This window comes from Haemaphysalis longicornis, unplaced genomic scaffold, assembly GCF_048455015.1.
Source record: "Haemaphysalis longicornis isolate Haplotype H1 unplaced genomic scaffold, Haemaphysalis longicornis Haplotype H1 scaffold_2, whole genome shotgun sequence".
NCBI classification, from domain to species: domain Eukaryota; kingdom Metazoa; phylum Arthropoda; class Arachnida; order Ixodida; family Ixodidae; genus Haemaphysalis; species Haemaphysalis longicornis.
The window spans coordinates 188,592,414-188,608,376 of NW_027526295.1; the positions used below are offsets into that span (position 1 = coordinate 188,592,414).

At 49.2% G+C, this 15,963-nt stretch overlaps 1 protein-coding gene across 2 annotated transcripts in view; it reads right to left on the reverse strand.

Moving 5' to 3' along the window:
- Positions 1-15,283, reverse strand: part of Zyd (sodium/potassium/calcium exchanger zydeco) — a 53,007-nt gene extending 37,724 nt beyond the window's left edge. The window contains exon 1 of one of the 2 annotated variants that reach the window (XM_077698927.1): positions 14,751-15,283. In XM_077698927.1, the coding sequence (XP_077555053.1) occupies positions 14,751-14,979 (229 nt within the window). In that variant the 5' untranslated portion in view covers positions 14,980-15,283. The remainder of the gene's footprint in view (positions 1-14,750) is intronic. The other variant, XM_077698928.1, reaches the window with a different exon arrangement.
- Positions 15,284-15,963: the final 680 nt, after the last annotated feature.

Sequence of the window (15,963 nt, forward strand, 5' to 3'; positions counted from 1 at the left end):
GATGCCGCTGACACAAGAAAAGGCAGCACCAAAAGCAGCAATGACCTTTACCAATATTTTTGCTGTGGTCGAGTGTTCCAAGTCATTTATTTCCTCAACAATTCGCACTTTTGCTCGAATTCAAAAAGGGCGTGCAGTCCGGTGGTATCCTAAAGACGTGCTGTTATCAAAACTGAAAGTGCATGTACAGTCAAAGGATTTTTAATCGTATTCAACATCGCATGCAGCTCGATGCATGCAGAGCGCTCTATGTGCGAGGGCGGCACACTCAATTTTTACGTTTAGCGGTTCCACTCTCTAATATCCCTCGATCGATCGGTTGCCTGCGCACGTCCCGATATCTAAATGAGAGTGTATTAAGGATATTTTATCATCCAGTCCTGCAGCGAAAAACAAACGCTTCATAATGCCTTTTTACCACATTTTTTTTTTAATTTAAAGTCCGGCGAAATGTGCAGCTCCTATTTTACAAAGGAACAAGGGAGGAAAAGATTAAGACACCATTGTTTTCGAATGTAATCATGACTGATGGAACTTTTACACACGTCATTCACATAACAATATGAATGATGTGATGACATTCATGAACGACCATTTTACTATATAGGCATCCTTTGTGGATGCTCAATGAGACTTTAGCGAGCCCTCAACACTGTCTGTATTACCAAGGAGAGCAACGGCGTGTAACGGAGCGTTACTTGAAGTAATATTTGCAAATATCCATTGCTGAGCTGGCCGGTTAAGGATTGAAGATAGTAAGCAGGATTATATAGGTATAGCGCAATGAAGGTATGTTAAACAATCGTCCTCATCCACTCGACGGCGAGCGACGAACGAAAAGAAAGAAGAGGAATGTCTTCTGGAAATATACGGCGAATGAAGTCAGGGTATTAAAAATATCGACTATCTTCGGGACAACTTAACAAGTTACGTGATGAGTAGCAGGGGCACATAGCTGAAGTGAACCTCTCCTTTTTGTCATGTGATAAACAAGGAACGGCGAATTGTTGTGAGAGAGAGAGAGAGGGAGAGAAACAACTTTTATTGAACGGAGGTACTACGACGTCTTCTCAGACGCCGTATATGGAAGTGGTTCCGTCTTCACGGGACCCATATGCTTCTGTAGCCACCTGGCCCCTGGAGATCAGGACGAGCTGGTCTTCCAGGGCGGGGCTGGTTAACAACGTCTCCCATCGCTCGGTAAGAGAGGATGACGGATGAGGTGGGGTAGTAGGAAAGGTAAGAGGCGGGGGGATTGGCTTGAAGAAATCGCACACTCCAATGACGTGCTGGAACGTGCCTAGCTGAGTGTTGCGGAAATTACATTCCTTTTCGTGCCTCTTCTTCTTCGTGTTCGAACGGCCACATGTTCACGCCGCTCTGCAAATTGTTTGGTTTCTTCCGTGCCAACGCTTCCCTTGACGCCAGTTTTGGGATTCAAACACCGATTTCATCCTCCCGCACCCCTGGACAGCGTAAATTCGGCGACGGCAAGTCTCTTTTCTCGCCTTTTGGCCCATTTTCTCATCTACGTGCGCTAAGCCTAACGTGACCCCGGGGCGCCCATATAGCGGCGGCCAGGGCGCGAGCCCTTTCGCCTTCTTCGAGCACCTGTCCTAACGCCGGCTTTCTCCTCACGAAGATGGGCGACGATTGGGTCACAGTCTCCTACAGACGAGAGAAAGATGCCACCAGCTCTACAATCATCGCAAAGTTAACCGACGGAACCGACTTAGAATCTGTCCCACGCGGACTTCTCGCCAATGCTGTCATGAATGCTGCGGGACTGAACTCAGCGGAACGACGTGACACCTACTTCAAACCTCGCCCCAGACAAAACCTGACGGTGATCGACACCTACCGCAAGTCCGCCAAGGATAAAATTCTAGCCATCAAGCAAGTGTCTCTAGAGGACGGTGCACATCCGTTTTCGGCTTACACAGCCACGCCGGAGAACTCTTGCAAGGGTGTCGTACATGGAATCTCCGCTGAAACAACCGAACAAGAGCTTCGGCAACACCTGGAATCAGAACAAACCCGCATTCTGTTCGCCCGTCCCATGGGTCGGTCCAACACCATCCTTGTGACATTTGAAGGCCTAAGGGTGCCCCACTACGTGCTATTTCACCGTACCGCCATGCGCTGCTATCCTCATCGCCCAAGAAGCATATTATGCCTGAATTGCATGGTTATCGGACACAAATCCGAAGTATGTCCCAAAAAAGGCATTACTGTCACCTGTCCCAACTGCGGAGGCATCTTTGCAGCCAACCCGGGGCTGGAGGTGGCCCACTCTTGCGAGACACGCTGCTACAACTGCAACGGTGAACATCCTGCTACAGACCCCGACTGCAAAGCGAGAACTGCCGCGGACGAGAATGCAAGAAGACTGGCAAACACACGTCGAAAGCGCCTTATCGCCGCTAATAATGCCCGCGAAATAGAAGATAAACCAGCCCGGACTCATGAATTTTTGGGAAAATGGCTCAAGCATCCCCCGGACTCACGGCGAAGAAGTCCTAGCCTTTCGCGCAGGAACGCAAAGCACGACGCACAAGAACCTCGCCTGCCACGACGTGTCCAACTGCAGCAGCCACCAGGAGGTGCAGTCAGCGGTAACTTCCAAAGAACTGCAGTTGATCAACCGGTGAGACCCCCCCGATGTGCCTCATCTGAAACAAGCCGAGAGACGAACACTTGTGGAGCATCCAAAGAAAATACGGGTACCCCCCACCAGACCATCACTGTGACAACGGCGCCGCAGAGGTTGCGAGAGGCGGGTGCCGGATCTGAGGTGAGCGAGCCACTCCGTCCTTACTCCCCTCCCCTACAGGGCAACAACCAAAACAAGCGGACCACACACATCACACCAATAACAGCCACCAAAACATACAAGCAAGCATTAGGACTAGACACAAACTCGCACCCCCTATTAACGAATGAGCCAGTCCAAGAAACCGACGAATGTGTACCGCCACCCATTCAAATGGAAACTGATGCATCGAGCGGATCGCCCGTCCCCCCCATAAGCGATGTTTTCACCATGCTCCAAGAACTACGCTCGGAAATGAACGCTGTAAAAGAGGAGCAGTTGCGCACAGTTGAGGCAATTATAGAGGCAACCCATCGTCGCCTAATCGAGACTACAATAGACACCATTGCACTGCGCGTAATAGATACTGTAGTCGCCAGGCTCTCCGAACGTTTCGAAGAACGCATAAGTGACATTGAGGCCCGTATAGGTATCATGCCTAAGAGACGAGCCGTTGAATCGTCTGCGCCAGAAGCCAGTCACTCACCCAATGATGAGTGACCAGGACTGTGCCACCGATACACAGCAAAGCGCGCAAGAAACTACGCCCACGACAACAGCATGTCCTGTCATAATCAGAGGTTCCCACCCGAATGATCTCGCAGTACCACGACAGCCCCTCCCTAGACCAACCCTGACCATACTGCAATGGAACTGCCGCGGCCTCAAGCGTAAAAGGAATCTGCTGGCAAAATATCTGGATACATTAAAGAAAAAACCACAGATTATACTCCTGCAAGAAACAAGGGGGGGATTTGGAATCTCAGGTTACGAAACCTTCTCCCAGAAGAGTATCGTACAAAAGACGCGGAAAGGCAATCGGGAAGAAAAAAGCGCCCCCACAATGTGTGTCACGCTGGTACACAAATCACTGGCAGCCATTCAGCACGACTCAACGCACTGCAACAACGAAAGACAAGAACATGTCACCGTAGAAGTACACCCGGGATTTTCAGATCGCCATGTAATCCTAGTTAACGCATATTGGCTCCCAGGAGGATCGCATCACAGCCCCAAGAATTGGCTTCATGGGTTGCTACAGAAGCATAGAGACAAAGACGTAGTCATTGCAGGAGATTTTAACAGCCCGCACGTAGCATGGGGCTACACCTCAACATCAAAATCCGGGCGACTCTTGGAACATGCCATGGAACAGCACCAAATGACTCTTACAAATGACCTAATGCTGCCCACCAGGTACGGGAACAGTGTGCAGAGAGACTCTAATCCCGATCTTACCTGGCACAAGGGACAAGGAGAAATCTCATGGAGCAACACTTTAGAAACTTTAGGCAGCGATCACTGCGTACTTCTTGCGGATTTAGACCTGGGAACGACAGCAAAGAGGAATACGGCCAAAATAAAACACACTGACTGGGATAAATTCCGAGAGGCCATAGGAAACGCACAGACAGTGAACATTCCCTTGTGCGACTGGACCCAACTGGTCCTAGAGGCTCAAGAAAAGCACACTACGACTTGCCCTGCTGAATTCAAGGAGGCCGTTCCAGACCGGCACTTGTTAAACCTTCTCGCAAAGCAAAAGAAACTAAAGAAGAAGTGGAGCAGGAATAAAAGAGACAAACAACTAAAAAAGATCGTGCAAAACATTACAGAGGATATGGTGCGCTACGCAAATGAACTGGCCTCGAAACAGTGGATGGATTTCTGCCACACTAAAATCAACAGATCACTAGACACAAAGCAAGCGTGGCAAATCCTGCGCAGCTTGCTGGGACAAGCCAGGCCTAGGCACACAACGAAGAAGATCCAGATGGCCATGGGGCTTTCAGACGAAGACTTCGCTAAGGAGTTCCACCGAACGATACACCCCGACAGCTACAAGCCAGAAACTCTAGCCGATTACATTCCTGGTCCTGGGGAATCATTGGAGGAAGGTATCAACGCACCGTTCTCCAGGCAAGAATTGGACAACTGTTTAAGTAATATAAAGAAAAACACGGCACCGGGAAAGGACCGAATCACATACAAACTTATCAAAAATTTGCCAGAAAACGCTATGAATGAACTACTTCGGTACATAAACGAAGCGTGGATATCCGGCGTTCTTCCCAAAGAATGGAAAGAGACAATAATGACACCCATACCAAAACCAGGGAAACCACCCAATCGCCTTGAGCATCTCCGCCCAATATCACTAACGTCATGCTGTGGCAAACTCGCGGAGATGATGATTCTAGAGCGCCTTACGTGGATGATAAACATCAAGGCAGTGCTGCACCAAGACATGACAGGATTTAGGCGGCACGTGTCGACTCAAGACTGCATGCTCCGCCTCAAGCATGATATTTACGACTCCCCCAGCAGTGCACAACTAAGGACAATTGTAGCGCTCGATATCTACAAGGCATTCGACAACGCAAGTCATAAAGCCATCTTAGAAAAGCTCCAAAGTATACAATGCGGTGAGCGATTATATAATTACATACGGAACTTTTTAAGCGACAGAACAACGGAGGTCCTTGTAGACGGCCGCTTGGTAGGCCCTTTCAAACCAAGTAAAGGAGTGCCGCAAGGCTCTATTCTTTCCCCAACTCTTTTTAACATAGTCCTCAAAGACCTGCCCGCCAAACTAGACCCCATCACCGACGTTCACTTCAACATATATGCTGATGATCTGACTTTGTGGTGCTGTCAGGGTTCCCCCGGGCACCAGGAGCACCAACTACAGCAAGCGATTGATGTCGTCACGGCATACATGAAAGACGTTGGTCTCAGCTGCTCCCCCTCTAAGACCGAATACATCGTCGTGGAGGATGGTCCAGCCGGCCGCTCTGACCATAACCGCAATTTAATCAAATTAACACTAGACGGCACAAACATAGCAAGGAAAGAAGAAATTCGAGTGCTCGGCTTTTGGCTTCACCAACAAGGCAAAGCGGACACTTGGGTTAAAAAAATCACGACACAGATCAATCAGATCACGCACATGATGAAACGGATTTCAAGGAAGCGACATGGGGTAAAAGAACATGAACTACTACGAATTTTCGAGGCGTTCATCATTCCGCGCATCATGTACGCAGCCCCTTACATGCGGCTAACACGCACTCAGATAGAAAAATTAGAAACGCAACTGCGCAAACCTATTCGTGTTGCCTTGGGACTCCCGAATTACACCCCACTACATGAGATTCGACGAATGGGAGTTCACACTCCAATATCACTCCGCATAGACATCCACAAAGAAGCGCAAGAGTCTCGGCTGCGCGCCTCTAGACAGGGACGAGCTATACTCCGTTCCCTAGGGGCACAAATCGAGGAACCAGAAGGCTACATTACAGAACGCCCTCCTTGGGAACACCTGCCAAGGCTGACTGTACATCCTATCCCCCGCCACATGAGTGTGGAAAACGACCACGAGCGCAGAGCCCACAGAGCGCGTGCCACCCGCCATTTAGTGGCGCAGAAGATAGACCAGGGTTACACTCCGGTCTACACCGACGCCGCCGTATCAGACGACGGTATAGTTGCTACCGCCGCGTACTACGGGAACGGACAAAGTACTCGTCGCTTCCTAGGAATTAGTGATCCCGGTCATGCCGAAGCGTTAGCCATAGCAGATGCCATCACGAACTTCACCGGCCGACGGAAACTGCTTATACTGACTGACAGCCAGGATGCGATCCGCCTCTTCTGCCGCAATAAAATAGCCACGCACATTCGCAACATTCTCGAAGTGCATCTAACCTCCCAACCAGAGCTTTCGGTTGAACTCCGCTGGATCCCAGGTCATCAAGGGATACCAGGAAATGTGGCGGCTCACCAACTCGCGCGCGAAACTCTCTTCCGCGAGTCTGAGCCTCCAATTGCGCTGCCGGAGGAATACGACCGCCACACCAGCCGCGTCGAAGAAAGACAAGCCAGGCACCAAAAGTTGGTAGACCTTCGCACCGATCAAGACACACACTGCGTTCCTCCCATCTCTTGGCCGCGATCGAAGACAAGTTGCATCCGCCGAGCTCAAGCAGGTGTCCTACGCACCCCACATATCATGCACTACATAGAAAATAAACCTGGCCACCCTAGCTGCCCACGCTGCGGTCACGGGTACCCTAACAACCAGCACTACATGTGGGACTGCTTAGAGATTATACAGACAAGAAACATATACACAGACTCCCTTTCCCCTTCTCCTGGCACTTGGGCGGAGTGGCTTGACCCCCCAGAGGATCCCCAAAAACAACTCAAACTCGCTCTCCGCAAGCGGACGAAAAGCGCCGGCCGGTACGCGCCCTCAGTCCGACAATTGACCACCTCCTCATTACGACTGACAGAAGAGGAGCACTGGGAGGCCCTCCTCCAACACATTGAGGCAGTTCTTGGGGGCGACTGGTAACAGCAGCTCCTTCCCCCAGCAACGCAGAAGCCTTTATAGAAGGGCAAATAAAGATGTTTTCCTCTCCTCTCTCTCTCTCTCCGGGCTCATCTTGTTTTGAAGGTAAGGATGCGGCAAGGACCCTGCTTATATCTGCGCGAATTGTTGAGGATGGCGCATTATATGACTTTCCCTAGCCAAACAAATTTGAGAGAAGATTGGTATTGATGTGCATGTTTTCCCACATGCAGCGCCGCCTGCACGAGGCGGCATTGACAACTCGTCGGATGGCTGCACAAAAGCCGCTCCTCAGCGGCAGCCACAAAGGCAACAGACAGCTGTGGCCGATACAGACATCGCACCATGCCAAAGCTTCGTTGGAACTAGAACATGTTCAGGTGAAGGAGTGGTGAAGGTCACGTGTAGATGTTCGGTGTGAGCATTTTGGTTTGTCTTCACGCCGCGTTCGGCGCCCGTTCATTCGAGCGTTAAGTAATTACGCCACTGCGCTGATGAAAACGGCGCGCGCAGCTCTATTCCTGTAGTTCTTTATTTCGAGCTGAGCGCTCAAGAGACGATGGAAAGACGATTGTCTTCACATATAATGGTTGATCCCGAACTATCGTAACCTGCTATAGCTGCGCATACGCGGCCTGTCGCCAGGATGCGCGGCATGTACTGAAAGCCGCGCGCTCCGTAGTTTGTACTTCAATATGTCATGATAGTACATTTAGCGGACTCGGTTTCTAGAAGCGAGTGGCCACGCGGTTGTTCGTTTACATCACACCATCTGCAAATATAGAGCAAATTGTGTCACCGAATTTGAAATATTGATTGCGTTTCGCTGCCTGACTAGGAGATTAATACCGCCTTATCGGCACGTGTCTTTCCCTCGATGATTTACAGATATCGCGAGAAATACCGTATAGGACAACATCGCGATAAAGAGCTCTTATCGGGTTGGTCCGTCCAACGTACAATGAGACTGCGCCAGCGTCTCGATAGAGCGGCCTGAGCTCGCGTGTTCACTGCCATAAAGCTTTTGACTCTACAAAAGCCGCATCCACTTGTATACCTGCCTGACACCGAAGGAACAAATCATCTGCCTGTGATTCATCCATTATAATAGCCGGCAGCGCTCCGCCTGCGCAGCGACGAAACGTGAACATTCCGAGCACACCTAACTTCAAAGTACGGCAAAGTATGGGCCTCGTGCGCTGGTATTGTGGCGCCACTTATGTGCTGCGTCCGGCGCTATCTTGAGGACAAAGAAGGCATAACTTCTGAATTCCGGGAGCAGACGACGTCCCGAAGCCTGGCATTCAGCGCAGTATGATTACCAGCAAGAGAAAGAACAAATGACCGCTAGTATATTGCAATGTGATGCGAACATCCAAACGGCACTGTAATGAACAGAAAGTGGTTCGAAAGCGATCAACCACATCAAAACCAGTTGTATACAAGCGTGGGACTGTCTCCGTGCTGCGTGGACACGGTCATTTCGCAATGGTTTCAACTGAACACCAGCGGTGGCGCTCAAATGAAAGAAAAATAAAAAGACGAAACTCCGCGAACCGAATTCGAGGAGAACGGGAGGTATGCACGAGTGTGAGCGCGCGTCTGTGTGTATACATCACCCCCTGGGAGCGGTATTGTATGTGTGAGAGAAGGCGTGGTCGCTCCACCAATAAACAAACTTTTGTGGGGCCGCCGACCCCTGAAGAGCATGAAATAACGGCATAACGTCCCAACGGCGCGGGAAACGCTTTAGTTACTTTAGTAGATTTGCTTTATTGAGCTTTAAATCCTGGACAGGGCATTTGGCATAACCCAATAGCTGGTGGACAGCTCATTGTCAGAAGAAGACCGGCAACACGACTTGACGGTACTTGTAGAAGCGAGTGTGTCCCGTGTAAACTCCACTGTGCTTTGTCCATGCCTGGAAGTGATTTGATGTTCGTTATGTGTGTGGAGTTGCAGAGAAATTCTCGTGCGTATATTGCGAAACCCAGGATGCACGTCTTCAAAAGCCGAAAATTCGGGGTTTGTGCGGGCAGGTTTCTGAAAATACAATCGCGCAGCGAAGGTAAACCTAAAGCTGCTAGAAGTACTATGAGTGTCACTGGATGGACTAAAAAAAATGTCGCTTGATGATTTTTTTTTAAAGCAAAGCTGTAATGAACCTCTACCTGCCAACGGTTTTTTTTTTTTTTTATAGCGTGCGGGACAAGAAACTGCCAACGCGTCTGCGAATGGGGAGGGCGCTTTTCACTCACGGAGCATAGTGTAGATGACACGGCGATAGGGCGCTATTACCCAGCGTTCCCCGCACGCAGGCGATTGCTCGCACCGGCGTGCGGGTCGGCGGGACAGCTTTGTCGTCTGCTTTAGCGACAGTTGTTTTGAGCCTGTTTTGGCGCTGCTTCGCGTCCATTGCGCGCTTTCTTCGCATGGCTTGATTAACTTTTTCGACAGCACCTGCTGGGTAACCCGGACCTGACAGAATTAAGTGAGTGCGCGGCAAAGATACGTTAAGGATTGGTTCGCAGGGCGGGAAAACAAAATGTACAGACCACAAACAGGCATCTGGCCGCTAGAGAAACGCTACCTTTTGCGCACTGCTTGCCAGGAATGGGACTCCGTTTTCTAAATTGGTGAATACCAATTCGGTTGTGTTTTAATAGGTATTGCAAAATGCGAAAGAAGCAAGTGGATCTGATAAAGAGCGGTTATAAAAACTCCTTCAGCTTTTTCGCAATTCTCAAGCTTACTGAACTAAGTATTTTAAATTTGTATAAATGGGAATCAGTAAGCTCACGTGCCAAATTGTTTCGGTGTCTGCACTAGCGTCCAGCTGTGTTGTAGCGCCGAGCTTGCCCATCAGGATGGCTAGGTTCCGCTGTCACCTTTCTAAAGACGCTCTTCTCCGTTTTCTTTCCGCCGACGCATGGCTAGGCTATAGCGGCGGCGTCCGCCTCTCTAGCCCGGCCGTACCCGACGCTGCTGCGTTCGGGATGCCGCCCCCGCAAATTCCAGGTAACGGCTGGCAGAATCTCTCGTTTCACTCTTTGTAGAGCCACGTGTGTGAATTCAAGTGACGTCGCTGGGGCAATCGTTGTGGGTGTCATTTAAACTTTTGCTTTCCAACCAACTTCACAGCGTGGATTGGAGCCAATTTTTTAAAGGCGTTCATATATTGATAAACGCGTACTTGACATGCGAATATTTTTGGACGTATATGTACAGCCGGTAAAACGCTTGTCTATAACAGCGACTTCAACTTCAACCAGCTACATCCGAAAACTGCCGAAACATACTCGTTCCAAACATGTCGGAGGCAAAAGCGAAGGGCTAAGACTTCAGAATCCCGCAGTAGTTTTATTCAAATCCCGCTCCGGCGGGGCAGGATAGGGCTGAGAGTACGAACGCTGTGTTATAGACAAGCCTTTTACCGGCTGTACATGAGGAAGCTTTCACGAAAGCATGTTTAAGCTCATTTAACTTACTGTTGACCCTTCTATTATTTGACAACGCCAGGGGCATGGACATGGTAGAGCGCACAACGGTAGTTGTGATTTTACACGCATGGTTCCCCTCGTATTCGTATAGTGCCGATGAAAAAACAGCCGTTTGGAATAATAGCGATCGTTTTAAAGCTGATCAAGGTGTACGTGGTTGTTCGTGTAACTGCATGCGAACGTACGTACTTGCACGTGCACGTGCCTGTTATCTATGTCAGCAAAAATATTTCCCACAACAAACTGCACTCCAACTTGTTTCCTGTGGAAAAATCGCAATCTACAAATTGTACAGGACCAAAGTTTGAGATATTTCAAGACAATTCAATGAAGCTGTAAATGCGGGTCTCCGTATTGTGGCTTCTGTGTGTCCATCTGTTTATTGTTGTGCCGCTGCGTAGCGTAATCATCCACGTTCTTTGTGTTTTAGTTTTAAGGCTATCTTTATATTTTGCCGGCATGGAATTTTTTCGGAGCCTTCGCAAAGTAGCGTGCAAATACGGAAATGCAACTATGGTTCTGTTTTTCTGCTATTTGTCCTCGGGTACTGTGTGCCTTGTAGACGTCGGCGTCGCCAGCAGCTCATTCGTGAACTGTCGTCTGCTGGTATTAAAAAAATGTCGGTTTGTAAAATGCTTTCGCATGCATTCACATACAAGTGGTAAGAGGAATGTTTATATCGAAATAACGACTTGGAACGTAACAAAACGTAGTGATGTCTTGTATAATAATTTCCCCGGTTGGTGTTGCGACTGAGCCCCGTAGAAAATCTGCTGTATAGGTGTATTTTCTTTGCTGTATAGGTGTATTTTGCTTACTTGAAGCTGCGGTGCACGAGGCTCATACCCGAGTAGGCTCTGCAGTCACACCCTTACTGCTAATGATTCAAGCTTCCAAACGCAATGTCAATCGACAGAACTTGTGTGGAAATCCATGCGCGTGTGTAGTAAACTACTTTTTTAATAATATCGCACCAGCGTCGACCAATGGGTGGGTTAGTGCCTCATCACGGTGCAAAGCGGAGAAATCAACGAGAGTAGGTGTATGCTCAGAATGATCAGGCCTGCGGGAGCGCCCATAGAGTTTCATATTAAGTATACTAGAGAGGAGACTGCAACAGGAATCCACGTCGTCGCGGGGGGTTATAGGCAGACGACAGCTTCTGGCATTGGCTTGGCATGACAACTGGATTCGTAAGCGGTTTTGGGGATTTGTTTTCTTCGTTATGCATTAACACGTCTCTGAGCTACGAGGCAGCCGACATCTTCCCTGTTCTGTGGTAGCCGTGAGCCGTGGCAACTGCGTGTTCGTTGAAAGAGCAGGCAGTGCGTGATCGTACCTTACGTTGGTCATGCCGGCGCGAAGGAGCGTATGACTGAGCGGGTAATATGCCGCCGCGAAAGTTGTAGCTGACGAAACAAAACAAAAAAAAAACATGCGTACTTAGACGAAGACAAGATACGGCAGATACGGGTGCCTGTATGCGTCCTATCTTGTCTGCGTCCATGACTGTAACGCCACGTTTTCTTTTTTTTTCTTCAGGTATGAACGAACTCGCTCAGCAACAAGTTTTGTTAAACTAGCTGACGGTCGGGGCACCGGTTCACCACAATGGCGACGTTTCATTGGCACGCTAAGAAACAATTCCAAGCTCTTAAACAACTTATAAAAAAATGGCAAAATTAATGAAATAATAAAATAAGAGTCTCTAATGAGTTCCCCCCAAAATATTAACAATGTTGTTAACTAACGGCTTGGCCTTATGATTCATTGATTGTAGGGTTTAACGCGCCGACTCATCGCAGGCGATGAGGCGGCGCCGAAATCTCGCACACACGGGCGTTTTGGCTTTTCGACTCCATCGAAAAGCGGCCGCCGTGGCTGGGAATCGAACCCGCGTCCTCGTGCTCAGCAGCGCAACGCCTTAGCCACTGAGCCACCACGGCGGGTTGCCAGCTTGGCCTGTAGAACAGTAGGTCGAACCGCTCCGGCAAAATACACTTTTACTTCCTTTTTAGTTACCTTTAAAACAGCCAGTTTTATTTTCCACTTGTATAATAACACACCATTCTTTGCGTTTTAGCGGCGCTGTGCTCGAACATATGGCCATTAACACGTTTTAAACCAAGCTAATGACGAAACTCAAGGCGAGCGCACGGTGTAATGGCTAATGTCGGCCCATGGCGACACAGACGGCCTGGGTATGAGCCGTATAGACGCTGGCGCCATATTCCTCTCTAGTGTATATAGTAAGAACTCTATGGAGCGCCGTCTTCTAAGCTATTTCTCCATGTACGACGCATGTCCCTCCACTGTTGATCGGCCTGCTCCGTTTGGTGCCAGAAGGTATCAGCAACAATTCGTGCCTGGAATTGGTAGAACTTGTGCTTTACGTGTCTTGATTTCCTTGTCTGTTGTTGCGGAAACGTGCGCTTGCGCAGGTATAACTCATAGGCACAACCGAGTTATCTGTTTTTTCAGTGCCGTAATGCGCATGCCTGCCTGTCTTGCGACCATAATGAAAAATAACAGCGAAGGATGCGCACGCAAAATCGCTGTCACCCATCGCCGACGATCGGAGCCGGTTGATGAACGACGGAAAAGTTATGTGTTGTCCTTAGAGACACAGTCTAGTGGATGACGCTCCGTCTATTGTGATTGTTCTGCGTACGCACTATTCTCGCTTCTTTCGTCACGCTATAAGGTGCTGTCTCAGCAGCCGATCTGCGCTCCCGCGATGTTATTAAGTGGCCGCCTGTAGAATATTCAGGTACTTTCCCCGCACTCTTTATATTATTATCCCCCGGTCCCGTCAGGTGTGATAGCATTCATTATTCTCTGTGAAATCTGCCAATTATTCAACGCTTATAGGCACGTTACTCTGATATTTGCCGCACAAGCTGCAGCGCCATTTTCCATACCCTGGTGGTCCAAGGCGTCATTTCTATTGTAAAAGATGCCACGCTCATCACGACCTCTGTTCGTAACATTCAATTTGCGTAAGCGTCACCGCCATTACAGAGATACCAACAGCCATGATGATCACGAGTGAGCCACGGATGGACAGAAGACTCTGGGTAATGTCATAACAGAAGCCAAGATGAACGAACAGTTTACGCGGCGCACGTGAAAAGACGTCAGTCGCTGATATTGTGGCAGACAAATCAGGTTATGGATAATGAAATAGGCAACGAGGAATCGATGCGTTCAACACTGCTGTCTTTCTTTACACCTTTTTTCAGCGTCAGCCCCGTAGTGGCACGCTGTAGGCATTGGCTGATAATGGGTCGAAAAATCACCACTCCTTTGTCAGTGCCTTAGCGTCGCAACAGGCGACTTTATTAGGAAACGTGCTGCTTTCAGAGCGGCCTATGTATGTTGCAGGGTGCCTCTAGCACAAAATTGAGGTTCTTGTTAGGCGTGCACGCTCTTTGTGACAGAAAACAAAATACCTTGTCGAAATTGAAGACATTGCCACTGAAAATAACACCAGCATCGCCGCTAAGACCAACGTCAAAGACGCGGTCTTGAACTTAGCACCATAGCAAAGCGGATCGCTTCCCCACTTATCCACATTTAGAGCTCAGGTAGAGATCCAACCGTCCACTTCCGGTTGATTGATTGTGGGGTTTAACGCGCCGACGCTACTTAGGCGATGAGGAGCGCCGTAGCTGAGTTCTTCGGATTAATTTAGACTACCTGGGCATCTTTAATGTGCACCGAAATCTTGAACCCCAGGGCGTTCTTGCTTTTTACCTCCATCAGAAAATCGGACACCGCGGCCGGGAATTGAATCGGCATGTTTGTGCTCAGCAGACCAAAAACAGTCCACTTCTAAACTGGCGGTACGTCACGCAACAAAATAATAGGTTGTAGTCGGTTTACGGAAGAGTAAGGGTGTCGAAATCGCAAAAAAAAGTAGTTATTTCGCAGTAACCACTAGTTCTCGGCGGTGCGCAGTATTTCTTGGCGGTTGACAAGGCGACCGAAATAGCATACATCATCAATAAAAGACGCTCGACTTGGGACCATATTACGCAAGCTCGAGCACACGGCTGCGGATCGCTATAAAAGGACTTACATGGAACTTGAAATTCTGAGGCGGCTGGGTCCGCAGCTGCTGCGGGACCATTGTGTCCTCTCTGGAAGAACACAACTTGTACGATCACGAAGATGGGGACCAGCCAGAGAAGCCGTCTACGCCGGCTGTTGAGCTGTAGCGCGCCTCCACCGAGTCTCAGTACTCGTGAAGACGCCCCAGCTCCGGTTGCGGGCCCTCGTGTCGTGGCGCTTACAACCAGGTCCCGCATGATTGATTCTTGGCCATACGCCGCCGTCAGCAGATGGCTCGTTCGCTTTGCGGGCGGCTGCAGTACGCCGAGCTGAGCGGCGCGCTCACGTGCGTGGTGCTGCTCAGAGCAACTTTCACTGTGACCGCCACTCCTCCAGTCCGTCGGTGCCCGCCCCGCCACGATACGGCAACGGACGTAAGTGCGTCATCGCAGCGACCACCAGATAACGGTACGCTCGTACCATACTCTGCTTCCAGAGCAAACCCCTGTCCCAAAGCAAACAAGAGACCTCATTGTCTGCTTGAGGCCGATTTCGTCCCGTCTGCGGTGGACTTTGCTGTAGATATCGCTCCGCTGCCGTCATCGGCTGGCTCGGCATTTTCATTTTCTTCTCAGTTTTGTTCGCTGCTGTTTTCTTTATCTGAAGATCTGCTAGAAAAGTGATACATTTTGACAGTGAGCACGACCAACGCCAAAAATAGATAGGCTGGCTCGGCAGCAGTTGCAAAGTGTTTTGTGCGAGCGCCTAGACGCCTTAGTCGGATGAGGCCGTTGAAATTTTGATCAGCGCGTGAAAACGTCAGACCGCCATTGTCTGTGACACGTTTAACAAAGGGTCAGTTGTCATGCTAACTCGAAGCACTTCATAATGCCTAAAAACTCAAATTCATGGTATTCATGTGTAAAGAGACGTCATAGAAGAAAAAGTGTTTTCGCTTTTTTTTCTATTTTTGTCAATATTTATGAATGAATGCAGCTTAGGTCACTTTGCCACGATTCCGTCTTTTTTCTAGTCCCGTGGCAAACTGAAACTTGTGAGTTACTTGGACAGGCCGGCCTACAGCGCTGTGGATCTATTTTGCTCAAGATTAGAAAATCTTAAGCCAAGTTTTGGGCTATGGAAGATCGTCCATTCATTGCCGTCTGCCTTTCCTACTTAAGCCATATACCATGGCCAAAATTACAGTTTTGTCTTCTAAGTTTTGTTTGTTTCAAGTGCCC